This window comes from Orussus abietinus, unplaced genomic scaffold, assembly GCF_000612105.2.
Source record: "Orussus abietinus isolate OABI.00-Male unplaced genomic scaffold, Oabi_2.0 scaffold266, whole genome shotgun sequence".
Classification (NCBI taxonomy): Eukaryota; Metazoa; Arthropoda; class Insecta; order Hymenoptera; family Orussidae; genus Orussus; species Orussus abietinus.
Window position 1 is genome coordinate 19,905 of NW_019394427.1, and position 18,386 is coordinate 38,290.

The 18,386-nt window shown below is 34.1% G+C and overlaps 2 protein-coding genes across 4 annotated transcripts in view; one reads left to right on the forward strand and one right to left on the reverse strand.

The window, feature by feature from the left end:
- LOC105696094 (odorant receptor coreceptor) overlaps positions 1-18,386 on the reverse strand; it is a 45,662-nt gene that overhangs the window by 16,724 nt on the left and 10,552 nt on the right. The window lies entirely within an intron of this gene.
- Positions 929-17,386, forward strand: LOC105696095 (alpha-tocopherol transfer protein-like). Of its 3 annotated transcripts, none has more exons than XM_012418277.2 (5): positions 929-1,074; positions 12,937-13,075; positions 13,416-13,575; positions 14,044-14,513; positions 15,911-17,386. In XM_012418277.2, the coding sequence occupies exons 1-5, from the start codon at positions 1,066-1,068 to the stop codon at positions 16,060-16,062; spliced, it is 930 nt and encodes a 309-aa protein (XP_012273700.1). In that variant the 5' UTR covers positions 929-1,065; the 3' UTR covers positions 16,063-17,386. The 3 variants fall into 3 exon arrangements, with proteins under 3 accessions (XP_012273700.1, XP_023288035.1, XP_012273701.1); XM_023432267.1 differs by lacking the exon at positions 929-1,074 and adding an exon at positions 8,741-9,052 and having other exon boundaries at positions 15,911-16,062; XM_012418278.2 differs by lacking the exon at positions 929-1,074 and adding an exon at positions 9,088-9,283 and having other exon boundaries at positions 15,911-16,062.

Consider the following 18,386-nt stretch of genomic DNA (forward strand, 5'->3'; position numbering starts at 1 on the left):
ATTCTTTATGCCGAAAACTAAGTTTCTCATCATAGTTCAATAACGTATTTTATCGCTGAAGTTCCGCGTAATCGAAAATTACTTCCATCAAAACCTGTCTTCAAACTTTCTTATGCTTCTCTACTCTTTCTGTCTCGTTAAAGTTCTGACGTTCGCGAAACCCTTGCATCTAATGATACGCTTTCAGAAGTTCACCCATGGCGAGTTACGTAACAAATATAATGCGCAATTTCTTGAAATCGGAAAGTGAGACCATTTTTACAAACAACTGGAGTATATGAGCCTTTCGCAAGGTATTACGACGTTCTATGAACTTTTGAGTGTCATGGTAGATCCTCTCATTCAAGTATTAAACAATTTAACCCGTTGAAGATCACCCTTTTCGTTCAACAATTTACTTTCAAAGAACACTACTTTAATCAAGAATATTTTCCCGTAATTTTCTCCCAAATTATGAAAAAGGTTACGGTTGAAAACTCGACGTCAAACAAAAATGATCAATACTTGTTCCTCGCAAATTGCTAGTACCAACATTTGGTACCCATCGTACTCCAATTCCATGGTCCAACCCGCGACCGCAATCTAACCCAACTTTCGCAAGACCACATGAACAGGAACGTCCAATTCAACGCAATAATCGAAGCCCTAATCAAGATCCTCTGTTGCAAAATGCAAAGGTAAGCCTCACACTTTTTTTTCGATCGCGGGCGAACAACTGACCGACTTGGCTTTTTTGCTGATAGAGCGAAAAGAAAAAAGGCAACGATGCAACGATTGGTCAAGAATTTTGACAGTGGCCGAGAGCCCGAGTTCCACTTCTCTTTTCGCTTTTCTCGGGCATCAGGTCGCCGACTACAGCGTGCTGCAGAGTGGGGCACAGAGAGATACGTATAAGAAGAACCGGTCTCAGCCACCTTAGGCGGAGTCTCCTCCCCGCCTTGCATCTCTTTGGTTGCACGTCTTGCCGATCAATTTTCTGGCCTCACAGTGCGCCGGATCTCGTCTCATCTCATCGATAGTGATCCTTTCCCTCGCTGTTTGATCCTCTAACGCCGCTTCGGAATCATGGCTCAGGTAATATCTGTCTCTGTATATACGTACGCATAACATTTCTCAATGGTGTTGGATACTATCCAGATATCTACAGAAGTCATTTCACTTTCGATGTCGCAGTAATGTGCCACGACACCTGTCGCAAGCAGATTGAATGATATTCTTCCATGAAACGTGGAACATCTCGCAACCATCAGTGGAGAATTTGTTAGAAGAGTTCTCTTTTGGTGGTACCTTCTACCTTGTGGATCTGAGATTTATGTTATGACATGATTTATTCACTTTTTCATGAGTATTATGAGAAAAATACCTCGTTTTTTACTTCTACGTTTTAATTTTATCTAATTCTCTAACTTTCTTAAGTCGACTCCCTGGTCATCCCCCCTGATGAAAGGATCAGGTCATTCTTGATTGAAGTTGATAGTTCATGGTATTACTTAAAACTAATTTGATAACTTTCTTAACATAATCTGAGTAATCCGATGTTTAATGAAGAATTAAACATTGAATATGTGTGATAAAATTGATATATTTCATGATATCAGTTCCTAAAGAACAAAAACCTCAGCTTCTGTGTTAATACGTAAATTTTTTCTTAGATTGGAATTACGGACTATGAAATTATATTTATGTAAATGTAGGGAGCTGCCGATCTTCTCTTGTGTTATACTATACATGTTGCAATTACTGTAATTTGTGAACAAGTTGCTCTAATTGATAACTACGTATTTTTAAAATACTCCATGAACTCCGAGTTGTAGTCTTGATTGGATTAAGCAAGATTGCTAAAAGTATTCATGACGAAAAAAATTGCCGCGAGGATGATGCGTAATCTTTTCTAATTACTTTTTGTAGTAATATTTTACATTCATCCTGTAATTTGCGTTTTATCTCCCTTTTTGTATCCGCATTATTTGGCAGAAATTCATCATTAGGTAAAAGCCAAGTTCCTATCGGAATGGTCAATTTCAGAATACAGAATAAAGTTTTTAGTCATCTCAAGGCATAGAAATATTCCATGGGTGTGAATAATGAGAGGTTTTTTGTTCTTACGTCGAATACTCGGTGGACATCTAATAAATATTCATTAGATCAAAAAACACCGGCTAATTTTTTATTAACACCTTTAAAAATATTTTTAATTGATTTTGTCTAATAACTTAAGCGTGAACATAATAACTGCAATAAAACTACAGGTTCACTGACGAGTAATGAACATTTTGAAGAGTGATATCATTAACGATAAAGGTAAACAACGGTGCTTGATTAAATTTCCTCTACAGCCTTCTCCCTTAACATATCGTCATATATTTTGTGACAATGTTAACAGTGACATTAAGGGATTATTGTAAAAGTCCAGAACTTAAATATTTGTAAACTCAATTGATTTTCAATTTCTATTCAGAAATAGAAAACAGAAGAATACGTGAAGAACATTCTACAGGATATTCTGATGCTAAACATATTAATTTTTGTTTTATCGTCCTGAACCTTGTACAATGGACTTGACGTTCGTGGTTTAGTTCACAATAATAATTGTTCTGGACCTTGCGACGTTTTCTTCACAGTCATTGGTCGTCGAAAGGTCGAGGCGAGTAAGATTTGTTTTGTGCAGGATTTTCCTCCTCTTTTCTTTATTTTTACTGCTTCGACGAGGATCATCAAATTCCCTTTGATTATTTCTTTTTTAGGCAATCAGAAATTGAGGGAACACAGTGGACCTCTTAATCCGTGACGAGAGAGCGAGAGAACAAGAGAAAGTTTTGGTTGGGCAACGCATCGTTCGCCATGAAATTCTCGGATAAAGAGCGAGTAGTTTGCTTCCGTTCACCGCGTGCAATTCTCGCTTGGACATGTTCAATTATATTATATACGTTAATAATAACATAAGGCTCTCTACAGAAACGTCGAGTAGTAGTGCACACTGTCCTGAAAAAGTATCGATATTTCTTAATGTTATTTACACTTCTTGTTTTCAATAATGATACATTGCTCGTCAACGAAACTGTAGCACCTAAAAATTAAGATTACTCAAATCTGATAACCGCTTATGTTGTTTACCAGAATGAAAAGAGACCATGGGCATATCTTGGTAATTACAAGTATTATTTAAATCATTGTCATTTTAAATTATCTTAAACATTATATGTTTGTCCCTGATTTGCACGGTGTTTATTTTAAAGTTTTAGGTGAGACATTTAATGAAATTATCTGATATTCTGTATGGAAAAAAATCATCATATCTGACCGTTTCTTAGTTTAATCGTACACTATCAAGTTGTAATTTCAAATATATAGCCAATTTAAAGGGCATTGCACGCATATTAGATTTAATTAATAAGAGTATATTCATATGATTACAATCTTAGCATATGCGTGCTAAATATTGTTATACTCATTGTTTATTAACATCACAATTCTGCGTCTTCATAAGACAAATTGAAGCTAACACCGAATACGTATTGGTACTGTATGTCAAATTGCATTTGTTGCCATGCACGAATGGAGCTGTAGAAAGGTTTGCGAGGACTTAAGAGGCAAAGCGAATCGCGGGTCAAGCCTAAAACTCTTTCCCTTTCTAACAGAATTGAATGTTTATACGAATCCCCTCAAAACACCTTCGGTGTACAAAAATTTAGCCAAATACATTTATCTTTACTCAAATAATTACAAAAATAGCTCAAAGTGCTCCCTTCCCACGAAAAGCTCAAATCATCTATTTTTGCCAAATATAATAGAACATTCATTCCATTAAAGTCTCAGCTAAAATTTTTTTGCCAAATGTCACAGTAGATTTGGTTTCACGTATGTTGTATGTACAAGATTTTCTGCTTCCTCAAACCGAAGACAAATATTAAAAAATGTATCAAAACAAATAAAAAAATTAGAAACTAAATTTGAAAACAATATTTTATTTGGCAAGCACCAAAATGATCATATGCTAGGAGTATACCTCGAGTGCTCGCCAAATAAAATATTGTTTTCAAATTTAGTTTCTAATTTTTTTTATTTGTTTCGATACATTTTTTAATATTTGTCTTCGGTTTGAGGAAGCAGAAAATCTTGTACATACAACATACGTGAAACCAAATGTACTGTGACATTTGGCAAAAATAGATGATTTGAGCTTTTTATGGGAAAGGAACAATTTGAGCTAATTTGTAATTATTTGAATAAAAATAACGGTATTTGGCTAAATCTTGGTACACCGAAGGTGCTGGAGGGGATTTCACTCCTTTTTATACAAAAAAATATTAATGTCTCTATTATTAATAATAAAGTAGGCAAATGTATCTGATACCTTCCTATAATATCAAAATATAAATACTACAAACATATAATTTGATAAAAAATTACTAACAATATGTACATTTCGTAAACGCAGTATATATAAATATATCTTATTATATTAACACCATTAACATTTTGAATAGCACCATAATTTATCCGCCAATGTAAATTTTGAAATTCTAATATTAAACTTGGATTCAGCGACCACAAAAACCGGGGGAAAACCTATTTTTATAAAAATCCAACTATTTTTATATTTATATCCGCCATATTGGATCCACCATTAGCATTTTTAAATTTTGTTTACAGATTTGGAAGCAATGACCCTAAAGATTTGGAGAAATCATGCTTTCAAACATAATTTTAACCGTTTTAAAATTTTTTATCCGCCATATTACGTTTTAAAATTCTGTTGCCAAGTTTAGATTCAGCGACCTCAAAAATGTATCAATGTCTTTTTTTCTTATAAAAATTCTACTATTTTGTAATTTTCTGTCCGCCATTTTGAATTTCGGAACTGTGTTGTTAGATTTGGATTCAGTGGGCACGACTACAATGAGAAACTCATTTTTATAAAAATCCAACCATTTTTACACTTTTATTCGCCATATTGGATCAGCCATCTTGAATTTCAGAATTTTATTACAAGATTTGTATTAAGCGGTTATAAAAACCACGTTAAACAATTTTTTATAATAATCCAACATTTTGAAATCCAATCATTTTAAAGCTTGGATGGGTATAGTTCCTTTTCGTTTCGCGCGAGGCGGCGTCGCATGTTGACTGCCCGAAAACCATATGACAGTTCACCTATCATATAAGTGCGAAAATGGTAGTCCGTGACTGGCGAGACGATGATGACGATATGAGAACAACGTTTCTGAGAGTGCCGAAAACTTTTCCGTACCATATCTTTACGTAGATAGCAGCAATCAGAGCCGGGGAAATTTTTAAAAATGCCTGAACTTTTGCTTGAGTATTTTAACTGATTAGACGTTTATTTCTTTATCTATAACAATGGAGAGCGTAGATTCCCATTTCCCCCACTCCTGAAATCTAGATCCTTGGCGTATAGAACTCTGTAGCGTCTCGCTCGAGCTCAAACGCGCAGGGCGCGTTTCTCTTAGCATACGATGCTGTGAGTTTCTCGCTCAAGAAGTAACATGCGTCACATGTGTACCACGAAAACTTGATTTTTAGGTTCCTACGTTTTTGATTGGTTTATAAACATGTTCTGCATAAATTTTACCAAACTCAATCAATTCCAAAGGTTGACGTATAAAATACACATTAAACCCTCAGGCAATCCATGAAGTGGAATATACGTAAATTAATCGTCTAAAGTAGGTCTATAGGTATCTAAAGGATATATAACTGTGTCAGTGTCTGCGCGCGCGCGCGCGCGCGCGTGTGTGTGTGTGTGTGTTACGTCTCATGTGCGGCATGTAGCCTTTGAGTGTATCTAAAACAGAGGTCTTAACTATCTATATATGTCTTACATACCTTCAATAAACATCTGTATACGATTAATTTACGAATGTTCCACATTCTGCGGTGCCTGGGTAGTGCACCTTATTATTGCTTAACATTTTTTACATTATTTTTTGACATCTTCCCTAAATTGAACTGAAAATTTGGAAAGTTTTAGTTAGCTAACTTTCGTAAGAATACACGAATGAGGTCTAAAAATGAAAGTGCTGCTCGTGCATTTTAAGGTTAGCCGCTTTCCCGAGATCGTTCTGATAATTGTTCATATGATTGCCGCATTCTTCTACTCTCGAATGTTCATTGAAATACGACGGAACTAATCAAAAACTTTTCTAATTGCAATGCTTATAACACGGCCTCGGACTAACACTGAAACTTGGAATTGAAAATATAACCTTGGTAAATTCTATTCTAGTACGTTCATTCTTTTTCGTACGCCCGTTAGTGAAAGGTCTCTTGAATATTGGCTATAAAATAAATAGCTTATACAATCTTATAATAATTCCAACCAACAGTAAATCTGAGAATAATGTTTCTTACTCATTTTTTGACACAGTGTAGAACGCGGAAAAAGTAACACGTTAAATAAATAGATATTGTGACGATCTTTGTTGGATTTGGTTGGAATTTGTGCATTATGTAACTTTGCAAATTTGAAAATAGTGCCAAAATAATGCATAAATGTGGGTTTTCTGCTGTCATTTGTCAATGAAAAAAATTTCATAATTCTTTATCACAAATTATATAAATAGATGTTTCATGAGGTGTCCTATTTAATTTCATAATAATATTGTCATCATCGTAGCTTAAACTTTTCAAAAATGAAATTAAGTACGTTCTTGTCGATCATTTTGCATTAGCGTCAGTAATACATTATATCGACAATACCACAAAAAGAATAAATAATCCGGTTAGTATGCTTCGAGAACAAAAGCTGTTTTTTTATGGTTACCAAGTTGCGAAATTATAATTTTATACCACGTAAAAGCCAACTCAACAAGTAGGCTAATAGTAATTTCGTAACTGCACAAATCCAATCCTGTACTAGTACATGAAAATTGTGTTATTATGTGTGTGCACATCACCTGAGATTACACAACGTTCTTTTCCATTACATAGATAATAATACCCTGTACAACATCATCTTTTTCAGATATGCATTATTCCTTGCCTTCAGACGATATGAATGGAGCATTTAAGGGATCTCGTTTATGAAATTTGTTTCCGAACTAGATTTACTGAATCTATTTCGAAAAAAAGTATCATATTGTACAGTACAGTACAATTGACCCCTCAAATGTCACTTTCATATCACCGTAATTATATTTACACCGTTTCGTCTTTGAACTTTGCGAGCTTAACCTCAACATCATGCCGAAGAATAAGAAATGAATTTTCAATTCGATCTCTCTAGATGTTCTAAGATATCCCGTGGACATTTTACATGGTCCCAGGCACCACGGAACATCTGTAAATTAATCGTATATAAATGTTTATTGAACGTATGTAAGACATATATAGATAGCTATGACGTCTATTTTAGATACACTCATAGGCTAGATATCCGACATGAGACGTAATATATACATATATCGTAGATATCTGCAATAGACGGTCTATAGATATTCATATGTATTTATACAAAAAAATTAAATTCACAATACTTTTTGAGCAGAGTCTGATTGAGAACTTGTTCAGTACAGCTATGCAGACAAATCCTGCTGTTTTTGACACAGAAAAAATCGTTTGCAATTGTCGGGATTTGAACCCGGGACTCACGGGTAAGAAACAGGAACGCTAACCATGATGCTACCAAAGCCCACAAAGGAATAAATATTTTTCGGACATATGAATACCGCTCCGGTACTTCTCGATCAGAGCTAAAGATACTTATTGCATCTTATAAAAAAATTATTAAAAAAAAAAAACGCGAGAGTAAAAAAAAAAGTCATTTAAAGAATTGTAACAGTATGTTATAAAATCATCATTTTATTTAAAAGTGAATAATAAATGTGTACCGATTTACTTTTAAGATACTAAATTCGTAATTTTAGTATGACCTTATACACTAAAAATGCATGAATTTGATGAACATTATTTAACGATATTTCATTTAAATGTGCGCAATTTTTTACGGGGTAATTTCATTTTTATAAGTCTGTGGAAGGTGAATATAAACTTTCAATTTAACGTTGTCGAATAGTTTAAATTTCTATATAGGTTATCTAGACTTTTATAATATATGTACTGAAAATGTAGGCGTGAAAAAGATATACATGTATGTTCAAGGCAGACTTTTATTATGCATACCATAGATGATGTATGTTTTCTATACTTATGTTCTAATTTGTACCTCCACTATAAGTATATTATACTTCATAGGGTGCCTTGTAATGCATTATAACTTATATTGTGGTAAAAAATCATGATCCAGCCAAAGAGGAAGTAAATAAAAAATCAGAGTATGGACGAAATTTTATCAAGTTGGAAGTTAGGTATTAACATAAAGTATGTGTGAGAAATGTTAGGTTACATAAAGTGTCTTTTAATTTTTCTAAACGTATTTTCAACGATGTTGATTAGCCTTTGGTAGATGTCTGCTAGAGCTATTATATATTTTGTATGCGTAAAGAAATAAGTAGATATTTGTAGATCAATAGTGGATGTAAATTTTCATCTACAATAGACACACACACATATATATATATAAAGGATATATATATATATATATCCTTTAGATATTTTTTTAGGTGGATGATAGACGATTAATTTACGTACATTCCACATTATGGATTGCCTGGTAAGCAAGAGACGCGGTAGCGGCTCAGACAAGTTCATGGCCGCTACCACTCTATTTACTCGACACATCTTGCCAGCGGGAATTTAATTTTCTTCACTCGGTCAATACTGACATACTAAAGACCGAAGAACATTTTAACCTATACGAAACGCTTCGGTCATTTTTTTCTTATTTTATGAGACCTTATTCATTACAATCGGTGAAGGTGTTCTGGAGTTATAGCGGTTTGAAATTTCGACAACGTTAGTTTGATCACATTCGTCATCGTCTCCCCCTACCTACAAACCTACACGCGAGAAAAATCCACGCTCGTGAGTACACACATTCAAAGCCGGGTTGTCCTTCAAGGCTCGTTCTCATCGCGCGACTATTTACCAACCCAAGGGAAAGAAACGAACTGCCATCTAGTGGCTACACATAGTAAGTACTTTTTAAATCGTGTGCATAATTCAAACTGTCAATTTGCTATTTAGCTTAAAACATTCTGTGTACTGCTTAATGAAGCATCTTATTATCCCACGATAAATACTAGCCTATGAGAAATAATTCTACGATAAATAGTGGAATGAAAGAAATAATTGTTACTCTACAATAAGGATTTCCCTGCGAGAAACAAATGTCATTACGAAAAGTTTCTCTAATTATCATAAGGTTAGAAAACTATGTCATTATTAAGTTCATTATTAACTTTACTAACCAACTTTCTTAATCTACGATACTGTAACAAACATATCGTAATGTCATTTACTTCTTGCATTGTAATAATTATTATATAGTAAACATTATTTCTTTCGTTCCACTATATATCATAGAATTATTTCTCATCGTCCAGTACTTATCTTGGGATAATAACATTCCTCATCGTATACCATAATTTACTACTTTTTATTCAATCATAAATACTGAAGTATGACAAATAATTCTATGAGATGTAGTGGAACGACACAAATAATTTGTACTCTATAATAATTATTACTCTGTAAGAAACAAATGTCATTACGAAAAGTTTCTCACGTTATTGTAAGGTAAGANTTACTGTACCGTAAGTATTAGAATACGAGAGGCAAATGACATTACAAAAAGTTTCTCACATTATTATAGTGAAAGAAAACTGTATCTTTATTAAGTTCATTATTAACTTTATGAACCAACATTCTTGCATTACGATAATGTGTGAAACCTTTCGTAATATCATTTGGTTCTCGTAGTCCAATACTTATGGTACAGTAAAAATTACTTCTTTCAATCCACTACTTGTCGTTGAACTATTTCTTGTAGTGTAGTACTTATCATAATTTCTGTTATGCTATTTAATAAAAAGATACGTGTATGTATATATATCTTTACAAAAGTAAAAGAAATCCCATTAAAAACACCTTTGGTGTAAAAGAAAAGACAAGTTCATTGCCTGATGTCACTTCACCTTCTGGAATCACTACGAACATTCCTACAAAGAATCAGTTGCCACTATCTTATTATTAATTAAAAAAGAGACCAAAAAATTATTTTTCACGTTCGACCTACTAAAGGTATGAAATCAACCGTTGCGGACAAGTTTAGACAATTTGACCGGTATACTGATGGCCTTTTAAAGTAGTGAAATCAGTTACCGAAAGACAAGTACAAATACAACTCGATTAATAACCGTTCCTATAACTTTGAATTGTTAATCTATTATATGTGAGAGTATCAGTAAATAAACTTTCAAAAATATCTAACGATGTATGCTAGTATAATACTTTCATGGTCTATCATTTTCCTCACTTTATGGCCTCTATAAGTGACTAATCTTTATTCTGAACCATTTAAAGGGTTGCTAACCGCAGTACCGAACTTGTCGGACCCGTTGCATAAGTTGCTGAAACAACGATGAAAATTGATATTTCGTACGCTGTAAATCCGAATGCACATCATTGTACTTTTATTATGGCGCATTAATAATAGTTTTTATAACTGCACTTTCCACGTATATTTACTGAAAATTCATGAATAGATCATTTTACAATTTTTTGATACTTTTCCATGGCAGAAATCCTACATATCACGAAGTTCCAAACAGAATGCCGAGGACGCGTGAAGCAGATTAACTACATATTATTTCGAAGCTGCCATATAAACAGTATATTTAAGTGAAACATTCGTATGCGGGGGGCCCGACAAGTTCGGTACTGCGGTTAGCAACCCTTTAAATTGTTCAGAATAAAGATTAGTCACTTATAGAATCGAGTGGAGGCCATAAAGTGAGGAAAATGATAGACCATGAAAGTATTATACTAGCATACATCGTTAGATATTTTTGAAAGTTTATTTACTGATACTCTCACATATAATAGATTAACAATTCAAAGTTATAGGAACGGTTATTAATCGAGTTGTATTTGTACTTGTCTTTCGGTAACTGATTTCACTACTTTAAAAGGCCATCAGTATACCGGTCAAATTGTCTAAACTTGTCCGCAACGGTTGATTTCATACCTTTAGTAGGTCGAACGTGAAAAATAATTTTTTGGTCTCTTTTTTAATTAATAATAAGATAGTGGCAACTGATTCTTTGTAGGAATGTTCGTAGTGATTCCAAAAGGTGAAGTGACATCAGGCAATGAATTTGTCTTTTCTTTTACACCAAAGGTGTTTTTGGTGGGATAACAGAGTCTCCTTCAAACTATATGTGTATTACTTAGTACAATGAGAAGTTAATGGTTTTGGCAGGTTACTAGATAAATTAAAAAAATATTTGTATTCTTTTTTATAGTATTACAAACAGGAACTACATCAAGTGATAATCTCATAGATTTACAACATATTTTTGGCTTGAAGAAGACAAATCTATTTTTGAATTCGAATAAACGTATAACATAAGTACTCTAATTTTACAAGCGTTGCTTGTATTGTTACTGCAGTTCTCATAACAATAAATCGCGCTTTTTCCATGTACGCAATGTTTAGAAAGTTAACTGTCTAAGTGCAATGGAAAACTGTAGACACGTTTGAAATATTACGGTTCGCATGTACTTTTTCATATACGTCAACTAATTTCTATTCAAGCGTTAGTGATGTCACGCGATTCTGACTTTGCTGCAGTTGACAATAGTGAAAAGTGGTAGTTAAAATGACGTTAAAGTCAAACTTGTCTGAACTTGAGGCCGTTCCCCATATGTGACTATTCTGACTTGTTTGAACGGCAATTAATACGTATAAGAAAGGTGTACAATACGTGATTCAAAACGACAACAACTCGAAGGATTTACCCGAAAACAAGAGTAGTTTATTCATTGTACTAATTTTTACTACCCAAATTTGAAGACTAGCATGTATGCAAAAAGATAGCTCCAAAAAAAAGAACTAAGAAACACCAAAAATAGTTAGTACGTACAGAAAATAAATACAAATCGAGGAACGCAAGGTCTCAATGCAGAATCTAATATGACGCACTTGATCGTCGATCTCGAAAGTACGCAAAATTTCAAGTCCAGAGGCTCATTTTACGTCAAATTATGACGTGAACATCTCCATGCATAAAGAAACAAACAAACGATTAGTAGAATAGAGGAGTAAATGAGGATTGAAACGAAATAGAAGAAAAACCCGATAGAAAAAGTGTCGTCGCACTTGCTGACGTAGAGTCGCTTTTTAGTGTCCATTGATCTTAAAATAAAAATTATAAATCCTCTATACATTGTACTGTACACAATATAAGCACAGCAGAACATTATCAAGCGTCAATTTATAGTCATTATGCACCAATTACTTACGAAACTCTACAAATCAGATTTCTTTTTATTGCAAGAAAGTAATTAGTTCCTGTCATTAAATGTTCAGTTGCTTTGTAAAAATGTATATTGCTTGTGAGCCTTACACAATGTTAGCATTACGTGATTTGATACTTTAGACACAGGCATAGGTACTACACTCGATTACCGTTGACATTTTGAAATGATGGCCTTTAACCAAGAAAAGGCGGTTTCCCCACTATGCGCAAATTTATGTGAAATATTGCGTCAAACGCGAACACCTTAGTCCACTGAGGCGAAGCCAATGCTTCGGAAAGCAAGAAACGGGAATTTCTCAAGCAATTTCTATGTCACTTACGAAATTGTGGAAATTAAATCACCAGATCGTTTCATGAGTGTATTTAACGACGACCTTGCGTCCGATTGAATATTAATGAGCTTTAATTTCTTGTGTGGAATAAAACAAAGCCATGTCAATGAGAGAGGAAAAAGGGCCGGGGGCTCCATTCGAAACCTGTTCGAATTCGTGGATATTTATAGTTTGTATTTAACAGGTGTCTGGTATTTCTTCAGGTTTTGTTGGTGCAGCCAAGCGAGGAGATGTCGAAGCAGATCCGAGTTGAATTAAATGAAAACGTCGCGACGAGGGATAAAGATCTGGAAATAATCAAAGAATGGCTGTCCAGGCAACCACATTTACCTGCTTTTGACGGTAAACGCATTTTTAGATTCGGCTTATATCGGTTTAAACAACACATTTGCTTTGATTTGATCCTGATTATGATAGTACGCGGTATTCACTCGATACTCGCAAATCGTTACTTTTGTCGATTTTTAAGATTCCATAAACGTCGTATTTCTAAAAGTAGTTGTTTGTAATGCGGACTTTTGATCGTTACTTTTGTCGATTTATAAGGTTTCATAAACGTTGTATTTCTGAAAGTAGTTGTTAGTAGTTTATTTTTAAATGAGTGCAGAAACCCAGACTCTTATTCCAGCAATTAGAGGACAACCTAAAATACTCACTCTCGAGTTATCCGTTTCACTTTCAGATGACCAAAGACTAATGACTTTCTTAAGGGGCTGTAAATTTTCACTGGAGAAGTGCAAGAGAAAGCTGGATATGTATTTCACAATGAGAGCAGCCGTCCCAGAATTTTTCTCCAATCGGGATATAACCAGACCAGAGCTTCAGGAGATAGTAAAAATAGTGTAAGCGATTGCTTGTGTAAAACTTTAGTTAGAGCGTAGTATTAGACAGTGTTTAGCTCTGGTGGAAACAAGTTTATTGGACAGGCGTCAAATTAATTCTCCTTGGAACAATTGTGGATCGTTTTTGTATAAAATGTTTGTGGTGAGCGGTGATCCACGGCGTTAGGGGAACCTTTCTCTCCCTGCTGAGTAATCAAATATTTTTTGAATGTTTTTTTAATATCCAATCAGAGCTGAAAACTAAATAATGTTAAAAACCGCATTGTGATTTATTATACATATATCAAAAGATTCGATACATCCAGACCGGACATCCAATCAATTTCTCATTTGAACCGTAATAAGCCACATTATATTATATATAACGCGACAATTTCTTTACACCTTGCATTTAAGACTTTTAAACTCAAAATAGGATAGTAAATTCGCCTAGAAACAATTACGAATAATCTAGGCATTGAATTTCAGTCAAATCCCACCACTACCCGGTTTAACGAAAAATGGACGACGGGTCGTGCTGATGCGTGGAATCGATAAAGATCTGCCCACTCCGAATGTCTCAGAAGCCATGAAATTGGTGCTGATGCTCGGTGATATTCGGCTAAAAGAAGAAGAAGTTGGCGTCGCTGGTGACGTCTACATCCTTGACGCAACGGTTGCTACACCGTCGCACTTTGCAAAATTTACTCCAACCCTTGTTAAAACGTTCCTGGTGTGCGTCCAAGAGGCTTATCCCGTGAAACTGAAGGAGGTGCACGTTGTTCACGTGAGCCCGCTGGTCGACACCATCATCAACTTCGTAAAACCTTTCCTCAAAGAAAAGATTCGAAACAGGATATTCGTCCACAGCAATCTCAACACCCTGTACGAACACATCCCGAGAGAAATCCTTCCCACAGAATACGGCGGCGATGCCGGCCCAATCCAAGCGATTCATGGTGGGTTTTATTTTTAATTTTTGTGTTTTAGCAATACTCTGAAAGGTAAAATCATCAATAGGTAGTGGAAACAATCCAAGCGATTTATGGTGTGTTCTATTTTTCATTTTTGTAATTTAGTAATACTCTGAATTAAAAAAATATTAATAGGTGGTGGAAATTACACACCCAATGTATAAAGTCTCTCTACCTAAGTAGAATTAAAGTTGAAGGACTTCACCTTCATTACCTATACTTTGCATAATTGTACCTGATCTTATATGACGGATACATCATTTAATTCAAGTGTTCCTAATGTTAGATCCTAATACCTTACCGCTAAAGATTAGTTCTGTTTAAAACATTGCGATACTTCCTGCAGTTTCATAATTGTTGATAACTTTCACAATTCAGTATTTCCAATTCAAATTTTCGAGGAAAAATTTTGAATTTGGTTGGCAAACTAGCATTATGCCCACCGTGATGGGTATGTCAAGATAATGATTCAGAATCAGCTTGCAGAAGTCTGTACTAAACATGAGTCAAATCGACGCTCACAATCGGTTATAATGACTGACAGCGAGATAGGTTGCGATTTACAGACCATAATTCATGAATATGTAAACCTATGTAAGTACTTTGTACGGAGTGTATTCCTGGGAGAAAGATTATAAAGGGAATGAAGCTTCCTTTCTTTTCCACTTATCTGGGATGCATTAATACGGTCTACTTCTACTTCGATCGCGCTATGCGAATATAATAAATCGCTTTCACTTTCTGTGGAGGATCTTTGATTCCTCATCAAAACGTTGATGAAAGAATTTTGAATCTCCCTCCTTTTTTTCTCTGACGCAATGATAATCAAGTGACGAACACAAAAAACCATAAATCATCCGCTAAAGCATTTTATTTTCTCGTAAATCTATTTTTGCATTGTAATGATACCGAAGCGATGAGCACAGAGAGGGGTATATGTGTCTTCTGCCAATCATCGCTGTGATTAACATAGCAATCTTAAAGTTTTCAAAGGAAAGTAAGAGACTTTCGAATGTAAGGTAGTTACAGTATGTTTTTTAAAACTTGCTGAAACCATATTCTGTAATTTCATTTCATCACTAGTCTATTCAAAATCATATATTTACGTGCAATTTATGGAATTTATTAAACATAGTAATTATTTATTTAATTAGAGATTATTTAATTGGATAATTTTATCTCTATGTTATTAGAATTTTTTCAAATCTACGATGTATTATAAATTTATCAATTTAGGCGCAAATTCCATTATGTATGATTGTTCGATGTATTTATTGTAATATTCGGTTTTAATCACATTACCTACATTTTGTAACATCATTCTTTAAGAACTTTGCTCATGGAAAATGCGTTCAATGAACACTTTGATTATTGTTTGTTAGATGCCTGGATGAAGAAGTTGGAAAGCTACGGGCCGTGGTTCGCCGAGCAAGAAAATATCAAAACGAACGAAGCTCTTCGCCCAGGAAAACCGAAGACTCACGATGACCTCTTCGGCCTGGATGGCTCCTTCCGTCAACTAGAGATCGACTAAATCATGAAAATGCTTAATAATCGTATTATGCGATTAATGTGTATATTGAAGCAGAGCTTTACCAATAACTTACACGGAGAGACGGAAACAACAATTTTTCCCTAATGTTACACATTTTTTTTGAGTCACTCCGATAGCAAAGTGGTTATGTGAACATTTTTATCTACTTATGCACATTATTATTGATTTTTCAAAAACTTCTATTTTAATTTGCAAAATGATAAATACATTTTGTAATAAAATTATGTATATAGTTTGAAATGCAGATTTGTTGAATGTATTTCCATTGATCCTTGTAGAACTTACACTGTGCAATATACTGAGACTATGTTATGGAACTATTCAAAATAATGATTTATTATCAAATTTTTAGTACAGGATAAGTAATTACTGGATTTGGGAAGTTGTTAGCTTTTAGGCGCATCGGCATTCCTTAGGGCCTGTAAATGTAATTTTAAAAAATTCGTGATTTTTCGTTAGATTTTGTTTAAGTAATTAATTATTGTTTGTTTATCAATAGTATTAGTAAAGCTTAGTGACGTAGGGTGCGATTCTCACATCATTCGATACGAGTTTCTCGCACAAATGTATTTGACTCAAAACTCTACCAAGTCTCTTAATTATGTAGATTGAATTCTATGGAAGTTACGAGACTGCGCATAATTCATTGATTGTTGTTATGTATGAAAGTGTACAGCAAAATATTCTTAGCATCACAATTATTGCCTTCCAAAGCGTAAATTAACAAGAGCTCATAACATATGTAGAATTTGTAACAGTTTTCGTACAACAGTCACGAAATACAATTCTTTTAATTCCATAAGACGTAGTCAATACAGTACAATAATCTTAAACCTATCAGACATGAGGTTTTATAACTTTTGTAGTAATTTTCACAAAGAATACTGCATCTTATCCTATACAGGAAAATCGGAATCCAAATACAGCTTTTTCTCTACAAATATAGTATATTCGTATATAACATCTGTAGATACATAGTACATGATAAATTAATCGTTATATGTGGTATACATAGTAGCAGACACTGTTTACTTATTATCAATTGTATCATCTTCTCCGTGTAAGTTTAGGTTGCATCGACAATGTATGAAATATTGAATTACTATTGAAGCGATTCATATAATCACGAAAACAATGTTAATGCTTCGGATTCACAAAAATTGCTGATGCAATTAAACTTAAATTCCATTACTGCAAGGTCTGGCTTGGATATGTTTCACTGAGAAACAAGGTTATCTATATTACGTCTCTTTTAAGTAATTTTGTACTTTCCTAGCTGAGAAATGAACCATTATAACCTATATATTACATAGCAGATTGTTCTTTATTATCGAAAGTATATTTAATGATAAATGAAACGTTCAACATCGTTAATCGTACGCATATTTACAAGCGTTTCCTGAATGGTCCATTTTCGCGTTTTACACCGTCACGTGACTTTTCCTTAACTAAAATAGAATAAATTACCTAAAATAGAAAGCTCAATTTTCTGAACGTCAGGGCCAATGCCGCAAAAACGGCAGTTTGTTGAAATTTGAAAGTTGACTGTATACATTAAAAAAAATTACAAACATCTGTGTATATTACGTGATTGGCCTACTGATTCTACTCAATAACTCTTTTTACTGTAATGTCTCTTGTTTTCTTTTGTGAATTTCAGCAAAGTAAGTACCACTTCCACACGAAAAAAATAGTCAAGTAAACCACAATTGTGATAATCGTTATAATGATATAAGGCTACATATGAAATAACCTTGCCAGGAGATTGTGGCAACCAAAGTGATATAGTAAAAGAACAAAGTAACAGTTACTTCCCTGTTTAGTCAAAATAACTACAAGGTATTAGTTGTTGTAACATGATGTTTATCGTAACTCCACTGCATACTTAATGGTTACCATTGCAAATGATAAACACTACTGCAACTTTTTAGCGAAGCATCATGGATACGGTAACTATTGGCAATGTTACATTTACTGTTCGATGTAATCAGTCTCATGGTCAGTCTCATCTCAGCATAACAGGTCTTGTCTCATCAGTGTGTGGTTCATATTACAATAATATTTTAACCATGTTGCTACAGTAATTGTAACCGAGGGGATATTCACTCAAGAAATCATGAATTTCAATGCTCGATATCACAAGGAAATCAGCTGTAAATCGCAAATTGATAATACTGGAAATCGTTGGAACTCACCAAAACATTGCCACAATTTTAAGGCCTATGGTCACTCGTTACCGAATTGCATTGTTGTTTATCATATGGAATCAAAGGGAATCGATGCTCAACGAAGAAAATTGTTTT